This window comes from Amia ocellicauda, chromosome 2 (genome assembly GCF_036373705.1).
Source record: "Amia ocellicauda isolate fAmiCal2 chromosome 2, fAmiCal2.hap1, whole genome shotgun sequence".
Taxonomy (NCBI): Eukaryota; Metazoa; Chordata; class Actinopteri; order Amiiformes; family Amiidae; genus Amia; species Amia ocellicauda.
The window spans coordinates 513,109-534,381 of record NC_089851.1 but is presented as its reverse complement, the minus strand read 5'-3'; the positions used below and the strand labels follow the sequence as shown (position 1 = coordinate 534,381).

The 21,273-nt window shown below is 44.6% G+C and overlaps 1 protein-coding gene across 2 annotated transcripts; it reads right to left on the bottom strand.

Annotated features, from left to right (window-relative positions):
* Positions 1-7,388: 7,388 nt before the first annotated feature.
* LOC136760647 (CMRF35-like molecule 1) lies at positions 7,389-19,528 on the bottom strand. Of its 2 annotated transcripts, none has more exons than XM_066716103.1 (10): positions 18,899-19,528; positions 17,044-17,367; positions 15,653-15,979; positions 15,041-15,124; positions 12,756-12,864; positions 12,384-12,466; positions 11,175-11,212; positions 10,325-10,438; positions 9,786-9,863; positions 7,389-7,780 (listed from the first exon to the last, which is right to left on the bottom strand). In XM_066716103.1, exons 1-10 carry the CDS (start codon positions 18,936-18,938, stop codon positions 7,661-7,663), a joined length of 1,317 nt encoding a protein of 438 aa, XP_066572200.1. In that variant the 5' UTR covers positions 18,939-19,528; the 3' UTR covers positions 7,389-7,660. The 2 variants fall into 2 exon arrangements, with proteins under 2 accessions (XP_066572200.1, XP_066572201.1); XM_066716104.1 differs by having other exon boundaries at positions 10,355-10,438.
* Positions 19,529-21,273: the final 1,745 nt, after the last annotated feature.

Here is a 21,273-nt window from a genome sequence, read left to right as displayed (position 1 = left end):
CAAAACCTAGGAGAGTTGAGACCTCAGAGCAGTACAGTGTAGAGAACTGCTGGGTTACAGTAGGTCGTAACCGCAGAAAAGGGCATGTACAACCCCTAGAGACACCCCAAGAGCTTGAATTGCCCAACAGGTTCCAACTGCTGGACACCGAGTTGGACAGTGACAGCTCAGAGGGTGATGGGGGGGCAGTTGAGCACCAGAGCACCATGGTGCCCACACTCCCCCCCAGAAGAAGAAGGTAGTTATAGTAGGAGACTCAATTCTTAGAGGTGTAGATCACACAGTGTGTTCTAGTGACAAGGAGACCCGCATGGTATCTTGCCTGCCTGGTGCTCAGGTTGCAGATCTCCCTAAACTAGTAGACGGGCTACTGGCCAAAGCCGGGGGGAATCCAGGGGTCATGGTCCACATTGGAACCAATGACATAGGAAAAGGTAGGACAGAGGCTCTGCAAGACAAATTTAAAGAGTTAGGAACAAAACTAAAGAGCAGAACCTCCACGGTAGTTTTCTCTGAAATACTTCCGGTACCACGTGCCAGACCAGGGAGACAGGCAGAGATTAGAAAGTTTAACACGTGGTTGAAAGCTTGGTGTAGGGAAGAGGGGTTTAGGTTTATGGAGCATTGGTCTTTCTTCTGGGATAGATGAGACCTGTACAAACCGGACGGTCTACATCTAAACAGAAAGGGGGCTAATGCATTGGGAGAGCGTATGTGCAGTGAAAGTGAGAATCATTTAAACCTGGGACCAGGGGGGCAGGGAGCTCTGACAATGGGAGATGTTCCACTAAGGAAAGAAAACCAAGGGAAACTGCTAGTAGGAAAGTCCTGAAATGTTTGTACCTCAATGCCAGGAGTATAAGGAACAAGATGTTAGACTTGGAAGCCACAGTGCTGGCATGTTACTATGATGTTGTAGGAGTGACAGAAACATGGCTTACAGAAAATGATGGGGATGAATACAAGTTGGAAGGATACACACAGTTTAGGAGTGACAGGCAAAATCGAAGAGGTGGTGGGGTAGCATTATATGTGAAAAATGACATTGAAGCAGAAGAACTCATATTAGATCCCAGTAACGGAACAGAATCTTTGTGGGTGAAACTTTTGAACAAGAGATCTGGAGGATTAGTGGTAGGAGTGTTACAGGCCACCAAACTCACATATTCAGAAAGATGCTGCATTGTACAGTGTAATCAGGACTGCATGTAGCAAGGATGTGGCTGTTATAATGGGGGATTTCAATTTCCCAAACTTAGACTGGGAAAGCCCAGTGGGGACTACAGAAGCAGAAATAGAAATGGTTGAGATGGTAAATGACTGCTTTCTAACTCAATTTGTCAGGGAACCAACCAGAGAGAGCGCATGTATTAACTTGATCTTTTCAAATGACCAAGATAGAGTCAGAGACTAGTTAGAGAACCAATGGCAAATTGTGATCACAATATGGTTAGCTTTGAGGCATTCTTTAAAAAAACAAGGTCCAAGTCTAAAACAATGGTCTACAATTTCAGAAAAGCAAACCTTGAAGGTATGAGGCGATACTTAGAAGAGGTAGACTAGAGCACATTGGATCAGAGTCAGTTGAAAATGGACGGGTATATTTTAAGAATATACTACTTGAGGCTCAGGAGCAATTTGTACCAAAACTTTGCAAATTGAGGACCAAAAAACACTGGCCAAAATGGTTTAATAGAGGTATGCAAAAAAATATCAAGAGAAAGAAAATGTTGTATAGCGCATATAAAAGGGATGGAGACAAAACAAAATACATAGAATATGTTGAGCTGCAAAGAAATCTTAAGAAAGGGATCAGGAAAGCAAAGAGGGAAATAGAAAGAAACACAGCTCTTGGAGCTAAAACTAATGCAAAGAGCTTTTTTCAATATTACAACAGCAAGCGGTCAATAAAGGAGGAAGTGAAACAGATAAAGGGCAAAAATGGAGGTATCTTGGAAAACGAACAAGATGTGGCAAATATTCTAAATGAGTATTCCACAGAGGTTTTTACAAAAGGAAAAACAGATGACACGCCACAGGTTGACAATCAGTCCAGTCAAACCCTAAGAGAGATCAGGATAAATGAGGAGGAGGTACTAAAGGGACTAGCAGAATTAAAAACAAACAAATCCCCTGGGCCAGATGGGATATTTCCAACAGTACTTAAAGAAATGAGGGAAATGATTTATAGGCCGCTAACTCAAATATTCCAAATGACACTTAGAACAGGGGATGTGCCAACTGACTGGAAGACAGCAAATGTCATACCAATCCACAAGAAAGGGGACAAAACTGAGCCAGGAAATTACAGACCAATCAGTCTCACCTGCATCACCTGTAAAATGTTGGAAAAAATGATTAGACAGAAAATAGAGGAGCATCTTAATGAAAACCATATTCTTGGAGATAGTCAACATGGGTTTAGACGAGGCAGATCATGTCTTACTAATTTATTAGAGTTTTTTTAACACGCAACTGCAGCTGTAGATCAGGTGAAAGCATATGATATGATATACTTAGATTTCCAAAAAGCTTTTGATAAGGTTCCACACCAAAGACTGATCCTCAAATTGGAAGCTGTAGGCATTCAGGGTAATGTAAGTAGATGGATTATGAACTGGTTGATGTCTAGGAAACAGAGGGTGTCGATTAGAGGAGTTGCTTCTAACTGGAGTGAGGTTGTTAGTGGAGTTCCACAGGGATCAGTACTAGGGCCTGTTCTTTTTCTAATCTATATTCATGATCTGGACTCTGGGATAGTTAGCAAACTTGTCAAATGTGCAGATGATACTAAAATAGGTGGCTCAGCAGATACAATCTTGGCAGCACAGGCTATTCAGAGGGACTTAGATAATATTCAGTTGTGGGCCGACACCTGGCAGATTAAATTCAATGTGGACAAGTGCAAGGTAATACATGCAGGTAACAAAAATGTCCACTATAATTACACTATGGGAGGAATAGAACTAGATGAAGTAACGCATGTGAAAGACCTAGGAGTCTATGTGGACTCCTCACTTTCTCCATCCAAACAATGTGGGGAAACAATAAAAAAGGCAAACACAATGCTAGTGTATATTGTCAAAAGTGTAGAATTGAGAACAAGGGCAGTGATGTTCAGACTGTACAATGCACTAGTTAGAGCTCATCTGGATACTGTGGACAGTTCTGGGCTCCACACTTCAAGAAAGATATCGCTGCTCTAGAGGCAGTTCAGAGGAGAGCAACCACACTTATTCCAGGTCTGAAGGGAATGTCCTACTGAGAGACTGAGGAACTGAACCTTTTCACCCTGGAACAGAGGAGACTACGTGGGGACTTGATTCAAGTCTTCAAAATCATGAAAGGCATCGACCACATCAAACCAGAGGAGCTTTTCCAGATCAGCAAGGACACACGCACCCGGGGACACAAATGGAAATTGGGCTTCAAGGCATTCAAAACGAAAAACAGGAGACACTTCTTTACACAGAGAGTATCACAATCTGGAATAAACTACCCAGCGATGTGGTTGAAGCTGAAAGTTTGGGAACATTTAAAAATAGACTGGATAGGATCCTTGGATCACTTAGATATTAATGAACACCAAACGAGCACGATGGGTTGAATGGCCCCCTCTCGTTTGTAAACTTTCTTAGGTTCTTTGTTTCTTTCTTTATCTGGTGCTGGACGCGTCCGTAACGTCCGTCCCACTGAGGACATGATTCACTGTCAGAAGAGAGGAGTGCGCTGGACTGAGACACAGGAGGACATCAGACACATTGGGTCAGAGATATAATCTCAAATGCCGAGTGTGATCACGAAGAAATTACAGTTTTATTAGCAGCATGGAGTGAAATCCACGTACAGAAACAATTAAATGTTTTACTGCTTACAGTTAATATCCGAGTATTAAACATTGTGATTTCACAGGACCGGTGCAGTACCTGACTATTTACAATAAACTGAAGGATAATAATGGTATTAATATTGTATGACAGCTGGCCGGTGTTCAGGCTGTGTGTCAATGTGTGCAGGACAATCCAGACACAGTCCGTGTGAAGGAATACGATTCAGTTAACGTGTCCATTTACAAGATAAATTAATGAATAAATAAATACAGCAGATCTGGGTTTCCTCTAAAACATTAAGGACTTGTTTAATAAATGCGTCCATAAATGCCATGACTGAGACGCGCACACTTTAGTTCAATTATAACCGGCTATATTGTCTGATAAGTACATTATAAATAATATGGCAAAAAGTGTTGTTTGCAGTTACAAATCTGTAGTAAGAGTAATAAGTTAAGGGAGTCACACTGCCGTTTAAAATGCATATATACTAGCACAAATGATGACGATAATAATAACAATACATATTGGCTGTTTAGTATTATTGTTGCGCATAGATACGTATTCTTAAGGGAACATGCTTGTCTAAATATAATGTTGTCTACACGTTTAACTCTTCCTAGTATCTCTGAACAGAAACGTGTATTTATTACGCTGTTTACAATCATGTAAAGCACAAATAATAAAACAGACACAAAGTCCTGTCCACTCAGGCTGTGTGGCTCTAGTTTTTCCTGTCTCTGTTTTTAACACAATCCAAACCCACAGTCGCTGCTCCTGCATCAGAGGACGGATCACAGCGGCCTGGTTTACAGAAACAGCTCTGGACTCCGGTGCGGCACGACGCTTAAGTACGGTGGCTCGTTGAGGACATGAAAATAAAGCCCCTCCGGTTATCTCGTGATCACCCGTTATGTCGTGATCACGAGATAACGTTACCTATCGCTATCAGAGAAAGCGGAAGTGATGTCATTTTCATGAGACAATGCTGAGACTGGGACGGTGCTGTCAACACATTCGGGTTTATTTCCTACAAGGCTAATGCAGACATTGTTTTATGCCTTTCAATAATTGAAGTGATCCTGAAACTGTCGCAAACTTCATTACAACACAACTTCTTGGTTAATGTATAGGCTACCCACTGGACTGAAATTTGCGTAATGCATTAAACTTCTGTGAAGTTTGCTTATTCTGTCCATATCTCGCTTCTTTTCTAAGTGTATTGTGGTCTCCTCCCATTTCCACCCAGTGCAAAGACATGCGGTTCAGGTTAATTGTCACTCAAAAGTGCCCGTTGTGAGTGTGTGTCCACGGTGCCAGTAGGGGTTGGACAGAGTGGGACCATGAATGCGCTGCCATTTGATTTAGTTTTCTTGACACGACTCATAAAAACTATCCAAACTACAATTATAATAATCATACACATGTTCATATTAGCATATTTTACGTGTGCCTATTCGTAAATACATTCATTCTACATAATGAACACATTACAAATGAGGTAACCCCTCAGAACAGCTTTCAACCTCTTTCACAGGAAGGTGATGTGTGGTTGTGTAGCGGCTGGGGTGAAGGTTTTCAATGAATGTGGTTCGAATCCCATATGCGTGTTTATTGTTATTACTATAATACTCATGCTTTTCCTGTTATTATTATTCCATACAATAGTGGGGTTAAGTCTGTTTCACTGAGTATATTTATGCCTGCTTGAAATTATATATCTTCATCTGTACCCTTGCTGAGGTCCGGACCACATGGACAGAGTGTCTGAATCACCGCACAGTGGTCCCTTTTGATAAGCATGACATTGTTTGTGTATGTTTTTATACAGTTTTAACTGTTACATATGTAGCAGTCTCTCAGTCCACTGTACGTTTTTCACTTTGATTACTTTGATTAAATACACCTATATCACATTGCCACGTTTTGTGTTCTCCCCCTCCAGTCCCCGTGCAGTTCGATGTTTAATTGAATCATTGAATAGAGTATTTAAAGCCCCTGTGTCGCCAGTTAAGGGGTGGCCACTCCTTTGATGTGTAGTCCTTCAATAAACAAGTCTCCGCATTGTCTCATGAAAAAGGACATCACTTCCGCTTTCTCTGATAGCGAGAGGTAACGTTAACTCGTGATCACGACATAACGGCCCCGTTATGTCGTGATCACGGGTTAACACGAGGTAATTCATCTCGTGATCACGTCAAAACAATTTGTTATGTCGTGATCATGAGATAACCAGAAGGGCTTTTTTTTTTCCATGTCCTCAATGAGCCACCGTACTTAAGCCAGTGGAACCTAGGCAAAAGTCAATTGTCCAGCTGTAAAACTCCACTGATCAGATGGGTACAGGCGGGCATGCGCAGTTTCTAAAGTTCTTTAAAGTTCTTTAAAGAATTCTTCGGAGGGCTCAATCTCCTTCTCCCAGTTTAACTCTTCTGTTGCCGGCAAAGACTTGGTTGGTTTCCGGTTCTGCTTCTGGCAACAGAGCTAAGTTGAGTTGAGGCAGCGAGTTACCGGTTCAGGTGAGAGAGAGAGAAAAAGGTGCTGTGCGCTACTTTATATGCCTGATAGATCATAGGTGATTGGTTCTTGAGTTTGCGAGGTTGGATTTGTGCCAGCCCCCAGTCATCGATTTATGACTGATGTCAATCCATGCCATCTTTTGGAAATGCCGGTTGGCCTGGGTTCGTAGCTCTGTTTCGGGATTTCGGCTCTTGCCCACTTCAAAGAGTTTTATGACCTCCACGCCATATTCCCCAGACATTTTCACAGCAGGGATTCCAAGCCATTTGGCCCATTGTAGGTTAGCCGACTCTCTAAATTGTCACTTTGACATAGAACAGTGCATGGGCCGATGAGCTCAGGAATTCTGGTAACTTTGGGGGAGAAGTCTTCAAAGTTCCAGCTCAGGGCTAGAATGCTCTTATCAAAATACAACCCCCCTTAATGCTACAGTATGACATTTGCTGTCTTCCAGTCAGTTGGCACATCCCCTGTTCTAAGTGTCATTTGGAATATTTGAGTTAACAGCCTATAAATAATTTCCCTCATTTCTTTAAGTACTGTTGGAAATATCCCATCTGGCCCAGGTGATTTGTTTGTTTTTAATTCTGCTAGTCCCTTTAGTACTAGGCATACTTTCAAAAAAACAAGGACCAAGTCTAAAACAATGGTCAACAATTTTAGAAAAGCAAACCTTGAAAGTATGAGGCGGCATTTAGAAGAGTTAGACTGGGGCACATTGGATACAGATTCTAACATACATAACATAAGATACATGATCCTGTCCCTGTCAGTCACCCTGCCCTCTGTGGCAGTTTGATAATTTCATGCAAATCCTTAATTACAGTTTCTCACTTGTTTACACACTGTGATTAAAACTCGACACACAGAACAAAAGCTGAAGCAGCGCTACAGAACTCCCAGCACTGTGTCCCGGTGTTCAGTCACTTTGTCCCAGTGTTCAGTCACAGGTGTGCAGTGTGTGGCATCCTGTCCCAAGTGCTCCCTGCTGTAATAATGCTGATGATGATGATCATTTTTTAATTGTTTAAATATTCATTTATTGCACATTTCTGTCTTGGAAACAAATAGAAACATAACAAACCCCAAATATAATAAAATAGCAATAACAACACACAGTCCACAGAACTAAGAGGCAGGGCCTGTTCTCCCAGCCTCTCGCCCCGCTGGGCCGGCCCGGTACAGAGGGTCCACACCAGCCGTCCGCTCCTCCGCTGTGAGGCCTGGCGCTCCCTGTGGTGACGACGCACTGTGATGGACTCACGGCTGCCCACCCCGCAGTCACACCGGGCAGCAAGTGCCGGCCGGTATCAGGGCCGCGGGGCCGTAATGGTGGAGTACATTGCCGAGTCGCTCTCAGCAGGGGGAGGGTTCCTCTTCTGAAAGGCCATGGAGGAGTAGGTGACAGCCCCAGCAGACTCCTCGGCACCCTGAGGGACACGAGCAGAGAGGACACTGTGAGGGTGCTGTCCCCTTACTGTGAGGAGCAGGGACACAGTGCAGGAGTGTCCTCTAGCAGTCATTGCCTATGGACACGGTGCAGGAGTGTCCTCTAGCAGTCATTGCCTATGAACACGGTGCAGGAGTGTCCTCTAGTGGTCATTGCCTATGGACACGGTGCAGGAGTGTCCTCTAGCAGTCATTGCCTATGGACACGGTGCAGGAGTGTCCTCTAGCGGTCATTGACTAGGGACACGGTGCAGGAGTGTCCTCTAGCGGTCATTGCCTATGGACACGGTGCAGGAGTGTCCTCTAGCGGTCATTGCCTAGGGACACGGTGCAGGAGTGTCCTCTAGCAGTCATTGCCTAGGGACACGGTGCAGGAGTGTCCTCTAGCGGTCATTGCCTATGGACATGGTGTTGGAGTGTCCTCTAGCAGTCATTGTCAATGGACACGGTATAGGAGTGTGCTCTAGCGGTCATTGCCTATGGACACGGTGCAGGAGTGTCCTCTAGCAGTCATTGCCTATGGACACGGTGCAGGAGTGTCCTCTAGCGGTCATTGACTAGGGACACGGTGCAGGAGTGTCCTCTAGCGGTCATTGCCTATGGACACGGTGCAGGAGTGTCCTCTAGCGGTCATTGCCTAGGGACACGGTGCAGGAGTGTCCTCTAGCGGTCATTGCCTAGGGACACGGTGCAGGAGTGTCCTCTAGCGGTCATTGCCTATGGACATGGTGTTGGAGTGTCCTCTAGCAGTCATTGTCAATGGACACGGTATAGGAGTGTGCTCTAGCGGTCATTGTCTATGGTTTTATCTGAGACCAGTGTTCATTTCGTCAATGAAACATATGACAAAAAATATTCATCAAGACGTATTTTCAGTGACGATAACGAGACAAAATACTGTGAGGAATCGGCGGATATCTGCGCAACAGAATGCGACCTGATTGTACCCAAGCGTGCGTTTGCTAAAATTTGATCGCATTTGATGTGGTTTACTGTACTGGGCTTAATGTGAAGTTAATACAGACTGTGTAAAGTTAAACACCTGTTATTTTGTATACAGGACTGGTAACTGCGGGTCTTGTAATTAGTAATGTTAGGATCTAATTGGTTAACTTATAAGTGCAGTAAGAAAGTTAAGCGCTTACAGCATGATACACATTTCACGCTTTAGGGCTTAACAATATGCTTATGCTTTTAATATCACTTTAAACATCCAATATTTTGTGTATCAGCGGGGGAAGTCTTTGAAAATTAACTGTTAATGCAAAAACAAATTGTAATATTGTCAGTGAATGTGCGTACTGTAATATCAAAATACAAATGGCATGATTGTATTTGTATTTTGACCTAAATAATACGTGCAGGGATGGAAAAAGAAAATGCAATTGTGGGATTACATTTGCTTTTGAATAAAGTCCACTATATGCCTCCATACTGCTCTTGTAACTCTGTTCTTATTACACACATTTTCAAAAGAGACTTCAAACTGAAAACAATGTGAATTACAGTCATTTGTGACCATAAAGTTATCAATAGCTGTTTGTGAGTTCAAATACATTTCAAATTAAATTAAATCAAGTCAATCAATATGTTTATGTTTTGCATCCATCCACTAATTGATGTAAGCATTTGTCATCAGACATAATGCATAATGGTGATAATGGAGTAAAAATAAAATACATGGACTAAACTGTGACTAAAATCACATTGACTAAAACTAGACTAAAATGACAGGTGTTTTCATCAACTAATATTAACTAAAACTAATGAAAGATGGCTAAAAAGTGACTAAAACTGATAAGCATTTCAAAAGAGTAAGACTAAAACTAAAAATTAACACTGATATATATAGACTCTGCTGTGTGTGGAACCTGGAGCAATCATTTAACAATGAAGACACACCCTCTGCCACATTAATAGTTCAATGTCAGAGATGGAAGTGGAAATGGAATTCACACCAGCTCTGTTCTCTGTCCTGATCCATACCTGTCCTGTGTCCTGTGTTCTTTGTCCAGACCCCTCGGTGAACACCACTGTAGTGTAGGTGATGTCACCTACTGAGGGCTGAGGAGAGGGAGAGACAGGGCAGAGACATTAGAATCATTTCTATGGACAGAAACTGGTACTGTAACAATCCCTTTATTTCCTGTACTGTAACAAGCCCCCCCCATTGTATAATAACCCCCTCCCACTGTGTAACAAACCCCTCTTACTGTATAACATGCATTACATTACATTATTTGTCTTATCCAGGGTGACTTACATTTGTACCCATTTATACAGCTGGGCAATCTAAGTGAAGTACCTTGCTCAAGGGTACAACAGCACTGCCACACCCGGGATTTGAACCTTCCAGTTATGAGTCTAGAGCCCTAACCACTACTCCACAGTGCTGCCTTACCCCACCTGTGCTGTTGTGGGGGAGCCCCTCTTACTGTGTGCTGTTGTGGGGGAGCCCCTCTTACTGTGTGCTGTTGTGGGGGAGCCCCTCTTACTGTGTGCTGTTCTGGGGGGAACCTTCTTACTGTGTGCTGTTCTGGGGGAGCCCCTCTTACTGTGTGCTGTTCTGGGGGATTGCCATCGTTGCAGAAGGACACAGTGCTGTACATGGCGTCTGTCTGCCCCGGATCTGCTGCTGTCTGGGGAGGAAGAAGAGCAGAGGCTGTGGTCTGAGACACAGGGCGGAGGGCAACGCTGGGCCCCTCGCAGCAGGGCCTGCGCTGCAAACACACAGACAGAGGGAAGGAACGTCCACCTGCTCCAAAGCACTTAACAGCAGCATCAACACAGACAGGCTTGTGTAACAGTGTGTGAGGTCATCACAGTGACATCACCCCTCTCTGAGTGTCTCAGGGCTCAGTGTGTGAGGTCATCACAGTGACATCACCCCTCTCTGAGTGTCTCAGGGCTCACAGGGTGGGGGCTCTTCTATTCTAGGAAAGTGGCCAGGAGCAGTCCCAGCTGCAGAAGCGGTGCACACACACACACAGTACAGAAGGCTGGATTAAATTCAGAAAAGCATTAATTGACACTGGCTGTATTTGAGGCCGCACACTACCCTAAATACTGCACACTGCATAGGTACACAAACACACATGCAGTATGAAGACGAATGATTCAGTGTACTATGTATGTCATGTGACAGACGTGAAGCATGCTGGGATGCAGTATTCATTGTAGTGAGCTCTGGGTGTATACTGTACATTTTGGCGAATGTAGCCACAACACATTCTGATACTACGTCCAATCTGCAGACTGCACACTGCAGGAATGTAGGAATGTAGTATGCGCAGTGTGGTAGTATGTGGTTTCAAATACAGGCATGAACTGCAGCATCTGTGTGCAGGACGGCTGTTTCTGGAAGCGGTCTCTCACCTCCTGGCCAGATCTCTGCACACCTTCCTTCTGTTGACCTGCAGGGAAAACCAAGAGCTCAACTGAACGTATTATTCATAAGCAGCTCTTTGAACACTTGTCTTTGATTTCTGAAGAGAATGGCTGTCTTTTATGAATTGTAACGAACAGAAGAAATGCAAGTGTGAAAACGTTATTTTGCTCAAATGGATTAAAATGTGAAACATGTTAATTCTGTATCATTTTGTAGTCGGTGAGGAGGAGACTGTTTGAGTTTTAATATATTAATTATGACACCATGAACATGCATAGCACACGAGACTGCCCGCCATATTACTGACCATTTCTCAAATCATTTAATCTAAAATGTAAACGTAGCTGCCCATGGCATATCCTGACCAGTCCCGGCAGCACTGCACACAGCGACAGTGTGACCAGTGAGGGCGTGCTCAGAGCTGCGTGGCTGCCGGCTGCTCCTGCACAGGCCTCTCCACTGTGGTTAACACCAAGGGCCGCTACTGCGCCTGGCTTTTATTTACAGCGAGGGTCCCAGCTCTGATCGCTGGTTCAGCAGCTCAAATACAGTCTAGTCTAGATTTTAACATGTTTCCCCAACGTGTTAGTAATTGTTGAAGTCGTTTCGTTTAGTATGGCAAGCTGTTGTGACATTTAATCCATAATTGCTGATATCAAGAATACAGTTGCTGATATCAAGAATGATCTGGTATTTTTGATATCAAACAATTGTATTATTGATATCAGAAATTGTATTTTGTATTTTGATACTAAATAGCATCCGGTTCTATTTTTGATATCAAAAATGCATATTAATTAACATCCGGTTCCTATTTTTGATATCAAAATGCATACTAATTAACTTCCGGTTTTAGTATTGATATCAGCTGTATAAATGGGTACAAATGTAAGTCGCCCTGGATAAGAGCATCTGCTAAATGATAACTAATGTAATAAAAAATACATACTAATTAACATCCGGTTAAGGATTAAATGTCACAATGGCGTACCATGAATTGCTGATATCAGCAATTGTATTCTTGATATCAGCAATTATGGATTAAATATCACAACGGCTTGTCATTGTTTCGTTTGTTTCATTCTTTTAATTTAACCTTCGCCGCACGCCTACCCTGCCTTCTGGGGACACTTCAGATCTCTCTGGGTCACGATGGAGAGACACGCCACACTGAACAGACACACAGAGCAACTCACCAGCCCTCCTCTTCAGCACGATCACTGAGACGATGCAGAGCAGGAGCAGGAGCAGCAGCACAGACCCACAGATCGCCAGGACGCTGCGGACAAGGGCAGAGAGATGAGAGGAGAACCTCAGGTAATGCTTCATTCTTGCTCTGTTGACAATGGGGAATATTTAATCCCATGAATGCGCAGTTATCAATGAGAGGTGGACGTCTGAATTATCGCTCGTCTTTTACAGTAGCCCCCCCCCGTAGTCTGTCTCTCTGTTCACATTGGACCTCGGTCCTGCACTCAGATGCTCTCCCAGTGACAGTGGGCCAGACCAGGCCATGCCATCGGTGGCCCCGCGCACCCCAGTGCCCCTCCATGTGCCCCTCCAGTTACCTGTGGTGAGGGTGAGGGTGAGGGTGAGGGTGCGTCTGGGGGTCTGCGGCTCCTGGGGGCCTGGAAGTCTGCTGCTGCCTAGGGTGTGCTGGGGCAGCTGTTGCTGAGCCTGAAAGGAACGCACCAGGAATCACAACATTCACATCAAACCGGGAGAAAGACAACAGTTTATAATTGGATTTAGATTGTGGACAAGGATTGACATACACACTCGTCGCACACACATAAACACACACACAAACACACACTCGTATTGTTAATTCACACAGATAAGAACATAAGAAAGTTTACAATCAAGAGGCGGACATTCGCCCCATCGTGCTCGTTTGGTGTCCATTAATAACTAAGTGATCCAAGGATCCTATCCAGTCTGTTTTTGAATGTTCCCAAATTGTCTCTTCAGCCACATCGCTGGGGAGTTTGTTCAGATTGTGATGCCTCTGTGTGAAGAAGTGTCTCCTGTTTTCTGTCTTGAATGCCTTGAAACCCAATTTCCATTTGTGTCCCCGGGTGCGTGTGTCCCTGCTGATCTGGAAAAGCTCCTCTGGTTTGCACTTGTCCATTTCATTTGCCAGGTGTCGGCCCACAACTGAATATTATCTATAAGTCCCTCTGAATAGCCTGTGCTGCTGAGATTGTATCTGCTGAGCCACCTATTTTAGTATCATCAGCAAATTTGACAAGTTTGCTAACTATCCCAGAGTCCAGATCATTAATTTAGATTAGAAAAAGCACAGGCCCTAGTACTGATCCCTGTGGAACTCCACTAACAACCTCACTCCAGTTAGAAGCGACTCCTCTAATCGACACCCTCTGTTTCCTATACATCAACCAGTTCATAATCCATCTACTTACATTACCCTGAATACCTACAGCTTCCAATTTGAGGATCAGTCTTTGGTGTGGAACCTTATCAAAAGCTTTTTGGAAATCTAAGTATATCATGTCATATGCTTTCACCTGATCTACAGCTGCAGTTGCGTGTTAAAAAAACTCTAATAAATTAGTAAGACATGATCTGCCTCGTCTAAACCCATGTTGACTATCTCCAAGAATATGGTTTTCATTAAGATGCTCCTCTATTTTCTGTCTAATCATTTTTTCCAACATTTTACAGGTGATGCAGGTGAGACTGATTGGTCTGTAATTTCCTGGCTCAGTTTTGTCCCCTTTCTTGTGGATTGATATGACATTTGCTGTCTTCCAGTCAGTTGGCACATCCCCTGTTCTAAGTGTCATTTGGAATAATTGAGTTAGTGGCCTATAAATAATTTCCCTCATTTCTTTAAGTACTGTTGGAAATATCCCATCTGGCCCAGGTGATCTTTTTTTCCAACATTTTACAGGTGATGCAGGTGAGACTGATTGGTCTGTAATTTCCTGGCTCAGTTTTGTCCCCTTTCTTGTGGATTGGTATGACATTTGACTGATTGTTAACCTGTGGCATGTCATCTGTCTTTTCTTTTGTAAAAACCTCTGTGAAATACTCATTTAGAATATTTGCCACATCTTATTCGTTTTCCAATAGACCTCCATTTTTGCCCTTTATCTGTTTCACTTCCTCCTTTATTGACCGCTTGCTATTGTAATATTGAAAAAAGCTCTTTGCATTGGTTTTAGCTCCAAGAGCTGTGTTTCTTTCCATTTCCCTCTTTGCTTTCCTGATCCCTTTCTTAAGATCTCTTTGCAGCTCAACATATTCTATGTATTTTGTTTCGTCACCATCCCTTTTGTATGCGCTATACAACATTTTCTTTCTCTTGATATATTTTTGCATACCTCTGTTAAACCAATTTGGGCAATGTTCTTTGTTCCTCAGTTTGCTAAGTTTTGGTACAAATTGCTCCTGAGCCTCAAGTAGTATATTCTTAAAATATACCCATCCATTTTCAACTGACTCTGTATCCAATGTGCTCCAGTCTACCTCTTCTAAGTGCCGCCTCATACCTTCAAGGTTTGCTTTTCTAAAATTGTAGACCATTGTTTTAGACTTGGACCTTGTTTTATGAAAGAATGCCTCAAAGCTAACCATGTTGTGATCACAATTTGCCATTGGTTCTCTAACTAGTGTCCCCCTGACTCGAAGTCAATGCATGCACTCTCCCTGGTTGGTTCCCTGACAAACTGAGTTAGAAAGCAGTCATTTACTATCTCAGATGCTACTGACTTTGGCAGGATAAGATAATACGACTCCTGGTAAAATGGATCTCAGAGTTGAGTTCACAGATACAGTGCTCAATGTTACCCCAGTGTTTGCCCCAGCTCCCTGTACTCGTGTGGGGTACCTGAGGGCGTCTCGGGGGGGGCTGCGGCAGGGCTCTCTGAGGAAACTCTGGGGGCTGTGGGGCTGGCAGGGGCTGGACTCAGAGCTGTGGGGAGGAGCAGGTGAGGGGTCAGTGACTCGGGACAGAGGAAACAGCCGGAGTCTGAATCAGGGTGAAATAAAGCAGCAGCACCTTGACCCTGAGAGAGGAGAGGACCAGCTGAGGACAGACCGCAGAGACAAGACAGAGTGCGCTGAGCTGCAGGACAGGGACAGGCAACAGAGACGCTGAGAGACAGGAGAGAGTATTCAACAGCACTGCTGTGGACGCTGGAACTGACCCCTAGACCTCTGTACAACAGTGTCTCAGCGCACGACTAGTGAAGGCAGAGCACACATGTCTCAGCCTGAATAAAGGACAGTGAAGGAGAAGGACAGCTAGAGATGGAGGGTCTGGACAGTGTTCACTACAGCGCTGAGCTCTCTCAGAGTACAGACACTGACCCACTCAGCACCGTGCAGCCAGAGCAGTGTAGGGCAGCTGTGTTAAACTCTCTGTCCCTCACACCGCAGTGTCCAGTGTGTCTCTGTAGGGAGACGGTTACAGACAGAGTTGACTGACAGTGATACTCACCTCCAGCAACATCCAGGAAGACTCGAGCCCCTCTATCAGAGCCCACTATCTGTATAGCACACCAGTACCAGCCTTTGTCCCTCTCGTCCAGCCTCCTCACAGTCACAGTGAAGACTCCCTGGGTTTGATCATCACTGATGGACACTACATCTGTCTCTCCAGGGACATCATCTCTGCGTCTCACAATCTGACAGGATCTCCAGTGCTCCCCTCTACACCAGTACTTCACATAAGTGTTGAAACGCACATTATAGTGACACTGGACGCTGACTGATTCTCCCTCCCGTCCAAACACATTGTCACTGCTCACCCAGAGATCAGGAGCACCTGTGAACACAGAGACACATGAATGGCTGCAGCCTGACCCCCCTCCGCCGTGACATCATCAGGACGGGACACTGGTCCTGTGTCTCAGGACTGTCTCAGGGCTGTGGGGCAGTCTGCGATGGCAGCTGTGCACAGACACCCCTCCCTGCCAGCAGGGGGAGCTGGAGCTGCACAGATAACCCTCAGAGCACAGAAACCTCTCAGAGCAGATTACACTCTCTATATTACTGTATAGCTTTAATGATTACTTTGCTTGTGTAACCCATGTCACGGGTGGGGCGTGACGGGTAATTATTCACTTATTGATTGATTATTATACATTATACACTTATTTATTTAGATGGGTGCACATACTATTTTAAAGCTGCTCTTTATTGTAAACCCTTCCATTCAGAAAGTCTACTCAAAGAAGAAGAAATTATAAAATAATTAATCATATTTTCATATCATCTCTATTGATCCTTGTTAATTGAAGGTTAATTGGGTCGTGTACCTGACTATTGTTTTGAAGAAGCCCTGATTTGTTGTTTTTATAATTCTTTTCCTCTGAGAGCTCCAATTGTTTCAGTTGTTTTTAATTATTCAACGTTGGACTTGGACAAAGATGGCGAGCCTGTCCCAGCAGCCCTGTCCCTGAAGGAGCGTTTGGAAGTCGTGTGGCCAGTGGTTTCGGATTCCTTCTGCTAGGAGTGAACTGATCTTCAGGATTTCCACCTACTGAACTCAGATAAGAGATCTCTAACTATTCTGTTTGTTTGTTTGTTTGTTGTTTTAAACTACCCGTGTAGATATTTCTCTAATTATTTCTTCAAAGATTTTAACAATTCTGAATGGTGTTCTGAGGGAGGCTGTCTGCCATGTGCAGATCAGAGCACTGACAGCTCCCACTGCGCACTGAGGCCCTGTGTGTGTCGGGACAGTGGGAACACAGCGACACGGCAGAGACACTGCAGACGTGTTCACTCACTCAGCTCTGTGCTGCGCTGCTGTGATGCGATTGGTGACCCTGTTGTCTATGTGAGGGGGTTTCAGGTGGCAGGTGATGCAGGACAGTGTCTCCTTACCCTGAAGCAGTGTGAGACGATGACAAACTCCAGTAAGAAGTCCTGTTCTGTTCACCGCACACCAGTACTCTCCCGCGTCCTCCCTCTCCAGCCTCCTCACAGTCACAGTGAAGACCCCCTGGCTCTGGTCGTCTCTGATGGACACTCTGTCCGTCTCTCTCTGGGCAGAGTCGCTGCGGCTCACAGTCTCACAGGAGGGGAGGGACGTCCCTCGGCACCAGTACTTGACCAGAGCTCTGTCCCCCTCGTTGTAGCCACACCGCACACTCACTGACCCGCCCACAGCCCCTGTCACCGAAACTGGATCTGGCCTCCCAGAGCCTCCTGTTGAAGATACAGATCAAAGGGATAGTTGGCAAACTTGTCAAATTTGCCAATGATACTAAAATAGGTGACTCAGCAGATACAATCTTGGCAGCACAGGCTATTCAAAGGGACTTAGATGATATTCAGTTGTGGACAAGTGCAAGGTAATACATGCAGGTAACAGAAATGTCCACTATAATTACACTATGGGAGGAATAGAACTAGATGAAGTAACGCATGAGAAAGACCTAGGAGTCTATGTGGACTCCTCACTTTCTCCATCCAAACAATTTGGGGAAGCAATAAAAAAGGCAAACACAATGCTAGGGTATATTGTCAAAAGTGTAGAATTGAGAACAAGGGCAGTGATGTTCAGACTGTACAATGCACTAGTCAGAGCTCATCTGGATACTGTGGACAGTTCTGGGCTCCACACTTCAAGAAAGATATCGCTGCTCTAGAGGCAGTTCAGAGGAGAGCAACCAGACTTATTCCAGGTCTGAAGGGAATGTCCTACTGAGAGACTGAGGACCTGAACCTTTTCACCTTGGAACAGAGGAGACTACGTGGGGACTTGATCCAAGTCTTCAAAATCATGAAGGGCATCGACCACATCAAACCAGAGGAGCTTTTCCAGATCAGCAGGGACACACGCACCAGGGACACAAATGGAAATTAGGCTTCAAGGCAACAGGAGACACTTCTTCACACAGAGAGGCGTCACAATCTGAACAAACTCCAAATGGGAACCCCCCCCGCATCACCATCAGGAATTATCTTGCCTGGGGCCCCCACATACCCTAGAATCGCGTCTGCTCAGACAACACAAAAGTTTAAGCATCAGATCTGAATGATATTGAATTTCATACTGAGGCTAGTGAACACTAGAGTGTGTCTGTAGACACGCAGAGCCCTGCTGCTCCAGTACAGACACAGAGCTCTGCTGCTCCAGTACAGACACACACAGAGCCCCGCTGCTCCAGTACAGACACACACAGAGCCCCGCTGCTCCAGTACAGACACACACAGAGCCCTGCTGCTCCAGTACAGACACACAGAGCCCCGCTGCTCCAGTACAGACACACAGAGCCCCGCTGCTCCAGTACAGACACACACAGAGCCCCGCTGCTCCAGTACAGACACACAGAGCCCCGCTGCTCCAGTACAGACACACGCAGAGCCCTGCTGCTCCAGTACAGACACACACAGAGCCCCGCTGCTCCAGTACAGACACACACAGAGCCCCGCTGCTCCAGTACAGACACACACAGAGCCCTGCTGCTCCAGTACAGACACACAGAGCCCCGCTGCTCCAGTACAGACACACACAGAGCCCTGCTGCTCCAGTACAGACACACAGAGCCCCGCTGCTCCAGTACAGACACAGAGAGCCCCACTCCTCCAGTACAGACACACACAGAGCCCCGCTGCTCCAGTACAGACACACACAGAGCCCTGTGGCAGCAGTGAGAGGAGTCTGGCTCTGTGTCCTTGGCGCAGGTGCCCAGGTGACGGCTCTCCCATCAGCCCCTGTGTGTGAGAGTCTTACCTGCAAGCGCAGCCAGGAGAAGCAGGAGGAGCGTCTCCATGTCCGAGTCTGATCCAGGGTCCGACAGCAAGAGGGGCTGATGCTCCCAGCCAAGCCACACTGAGCACAGAGCCGCCGCCCTTCCTCTCCCTGCAGCGCTCGCTGCGGGTGGGGGTGAGAGGACGGCTTCTCCCCCCCCCCACACACACAGCTAGAAACACAATTTAAATCACTGCACTTTATAGGCACTACATATACTACTACTAATACTACTAATGGAACTACTAGGAACAAGAATGAGGAATATTACATGCACACTATTTAGTGCCGTTCATGATGCCAATCTTGCACAATGCACTCCAGCTCTGACCTACAGGATGCAGCAGAGCAGAGACACACTGTTAATAAAAGAAGACAACTGGACGATTGAATGAGACGCAGCACAGTGTGAGTTGTTCATTGATTTAAGTGTCTCCTTCTCAGCCTGGTGCAGGGCCTCCATAGGACTCGGACCCAGTGCAACACACTACACACTGCACACAACTCCACAGGTGCCTCTCTCGCTGTGATCTCCACTCTGTGTGTTGTCCTGCACTGCGGAGCTCGAACGGTGTGACAGAGCTCAGGCCGGAAGCTGCTGCTGAACGAAACGAAACGCACCATGTTCTGCTATTGTCTCAGGAAGACAGTTTCCTCTATTTTGAGCTCCTCTCACTTCCTGCCCTCAGCCGGACAGACAGCACCACACAACACCAGTGTCACAGACGGGGCAGTGACTCTGCATTTCCCTTCAGTATTATTGTCACTTGATTATTCGTTGTTGTCTTCATTACTATTTCTAATTCTTGTTTCAGTTAGTGCATATTATTGGGTGATCTTCTTTGTGTTTCTTCCACTGATTATTAGGTTATACCCTACTGTTTTTATTAGGCCTATATTGTATTATTACTTAACAATGAATGGTCTGTATTTTATAGGACATCCACTTATCACTGCATAGAGTATTGCAGCGCCTGTTACGGTATTTTGACAGTTTTCTCTTTATTCTTAATATTAATTTCATATTCATTAGATGCATCATCTAGTGTGCCGCTGGAAATGTGCTTGATAGATTGATATGTTTTTAAGGGCCATATTGATTTCCTAAAAGTACTTTTCACACAAAAGTATGAGAATAAAATTGCTGCTGGGGAACGAATTTGTCTTCTGTTTCAAGGTGTTTAACACACACTATTATTACAGCAGTTCAGCTCCACTACTCAGTGCATTCACGGAGTTTCGAGTTCAACATGCAATTGCCTAGTATTACACACACACCTCAGAGACGGGCCCGGACAGGGGCAGAGGACTGTGAGCAGACAGAGCAATGGCAAAGGAGGATTGGGGGGCCTAACATGGGCTCGAATAAGCGCCATGAATAACGTATTCACAATAAAACATAAGAGCCAAATAAAGCTGAGAAAAAATGGATGTTGAGATAAAACAATTGAAAGCAAAATGTATAGAATAGTGTAGCGTAAGGTACACTTATAAATTTCAATTAAAGAAGTGAATTTATAGTATCACCTTATCACGAATCCTGGAATCTTGTAGAACTCAATTTCTGTAATAATTTGACGCAGACACCAATTCCAAAGATATAAATTGTCAAATTTATTCAAAACAAAGACTAAATGTAGCACTACACTAATTATACAAAAGGGAAAAATTAATTAAAATTCAACTCTAGATCAACAAATCAAAGACAAATCACTTCCGTGACCAAATCAAAGACCATGGGATCGCATATGATAACACAAATCGTTAAGAAAAAAAAGGTTATAAACACATTGACTACAATACCGGTTAGTAAGACGAAGGTGAGTCTCTCATTAGTATTGTTAGTCAGACATTAAATAACTACACAGGTTAGTATTTATGTCAGGTAACTTCTCGTTATATATATATCAGTCTCATTTACGTTTAGGTGCCGAGAAAGATCCTATCATTACTTGTTACCACAATTTCCCTTAACTGATTATTATTCAATGATTAAGGATAGGCAGGGCCACCAATAATCTAATGTCTATTCACTTGTGTCAATTTCAGACTAAACAGTTAAACAGGAATGAGAAGATATTTCTCGGCGTTGACAGATTTTATTCCTAAAATTATCAACAAAACAGTTTAATGCAACACACATTTATATTTAAGAAAACTAAATGATATTACACATTCTAGAGTTATGAATCACAGATTAACATTTCTAATTGATTTCTCAAATGTCATGAATCATGAACTCCAAACTGTTAAACTTATGTGAACTTCGTCGCAGAGAGGCCTCTCTGGCTTCGGGCTCAGATAACAGCACACGGCACGAGGTCCGTGTGGTTTGGAACAAAGGCAGTCCGGTTCGG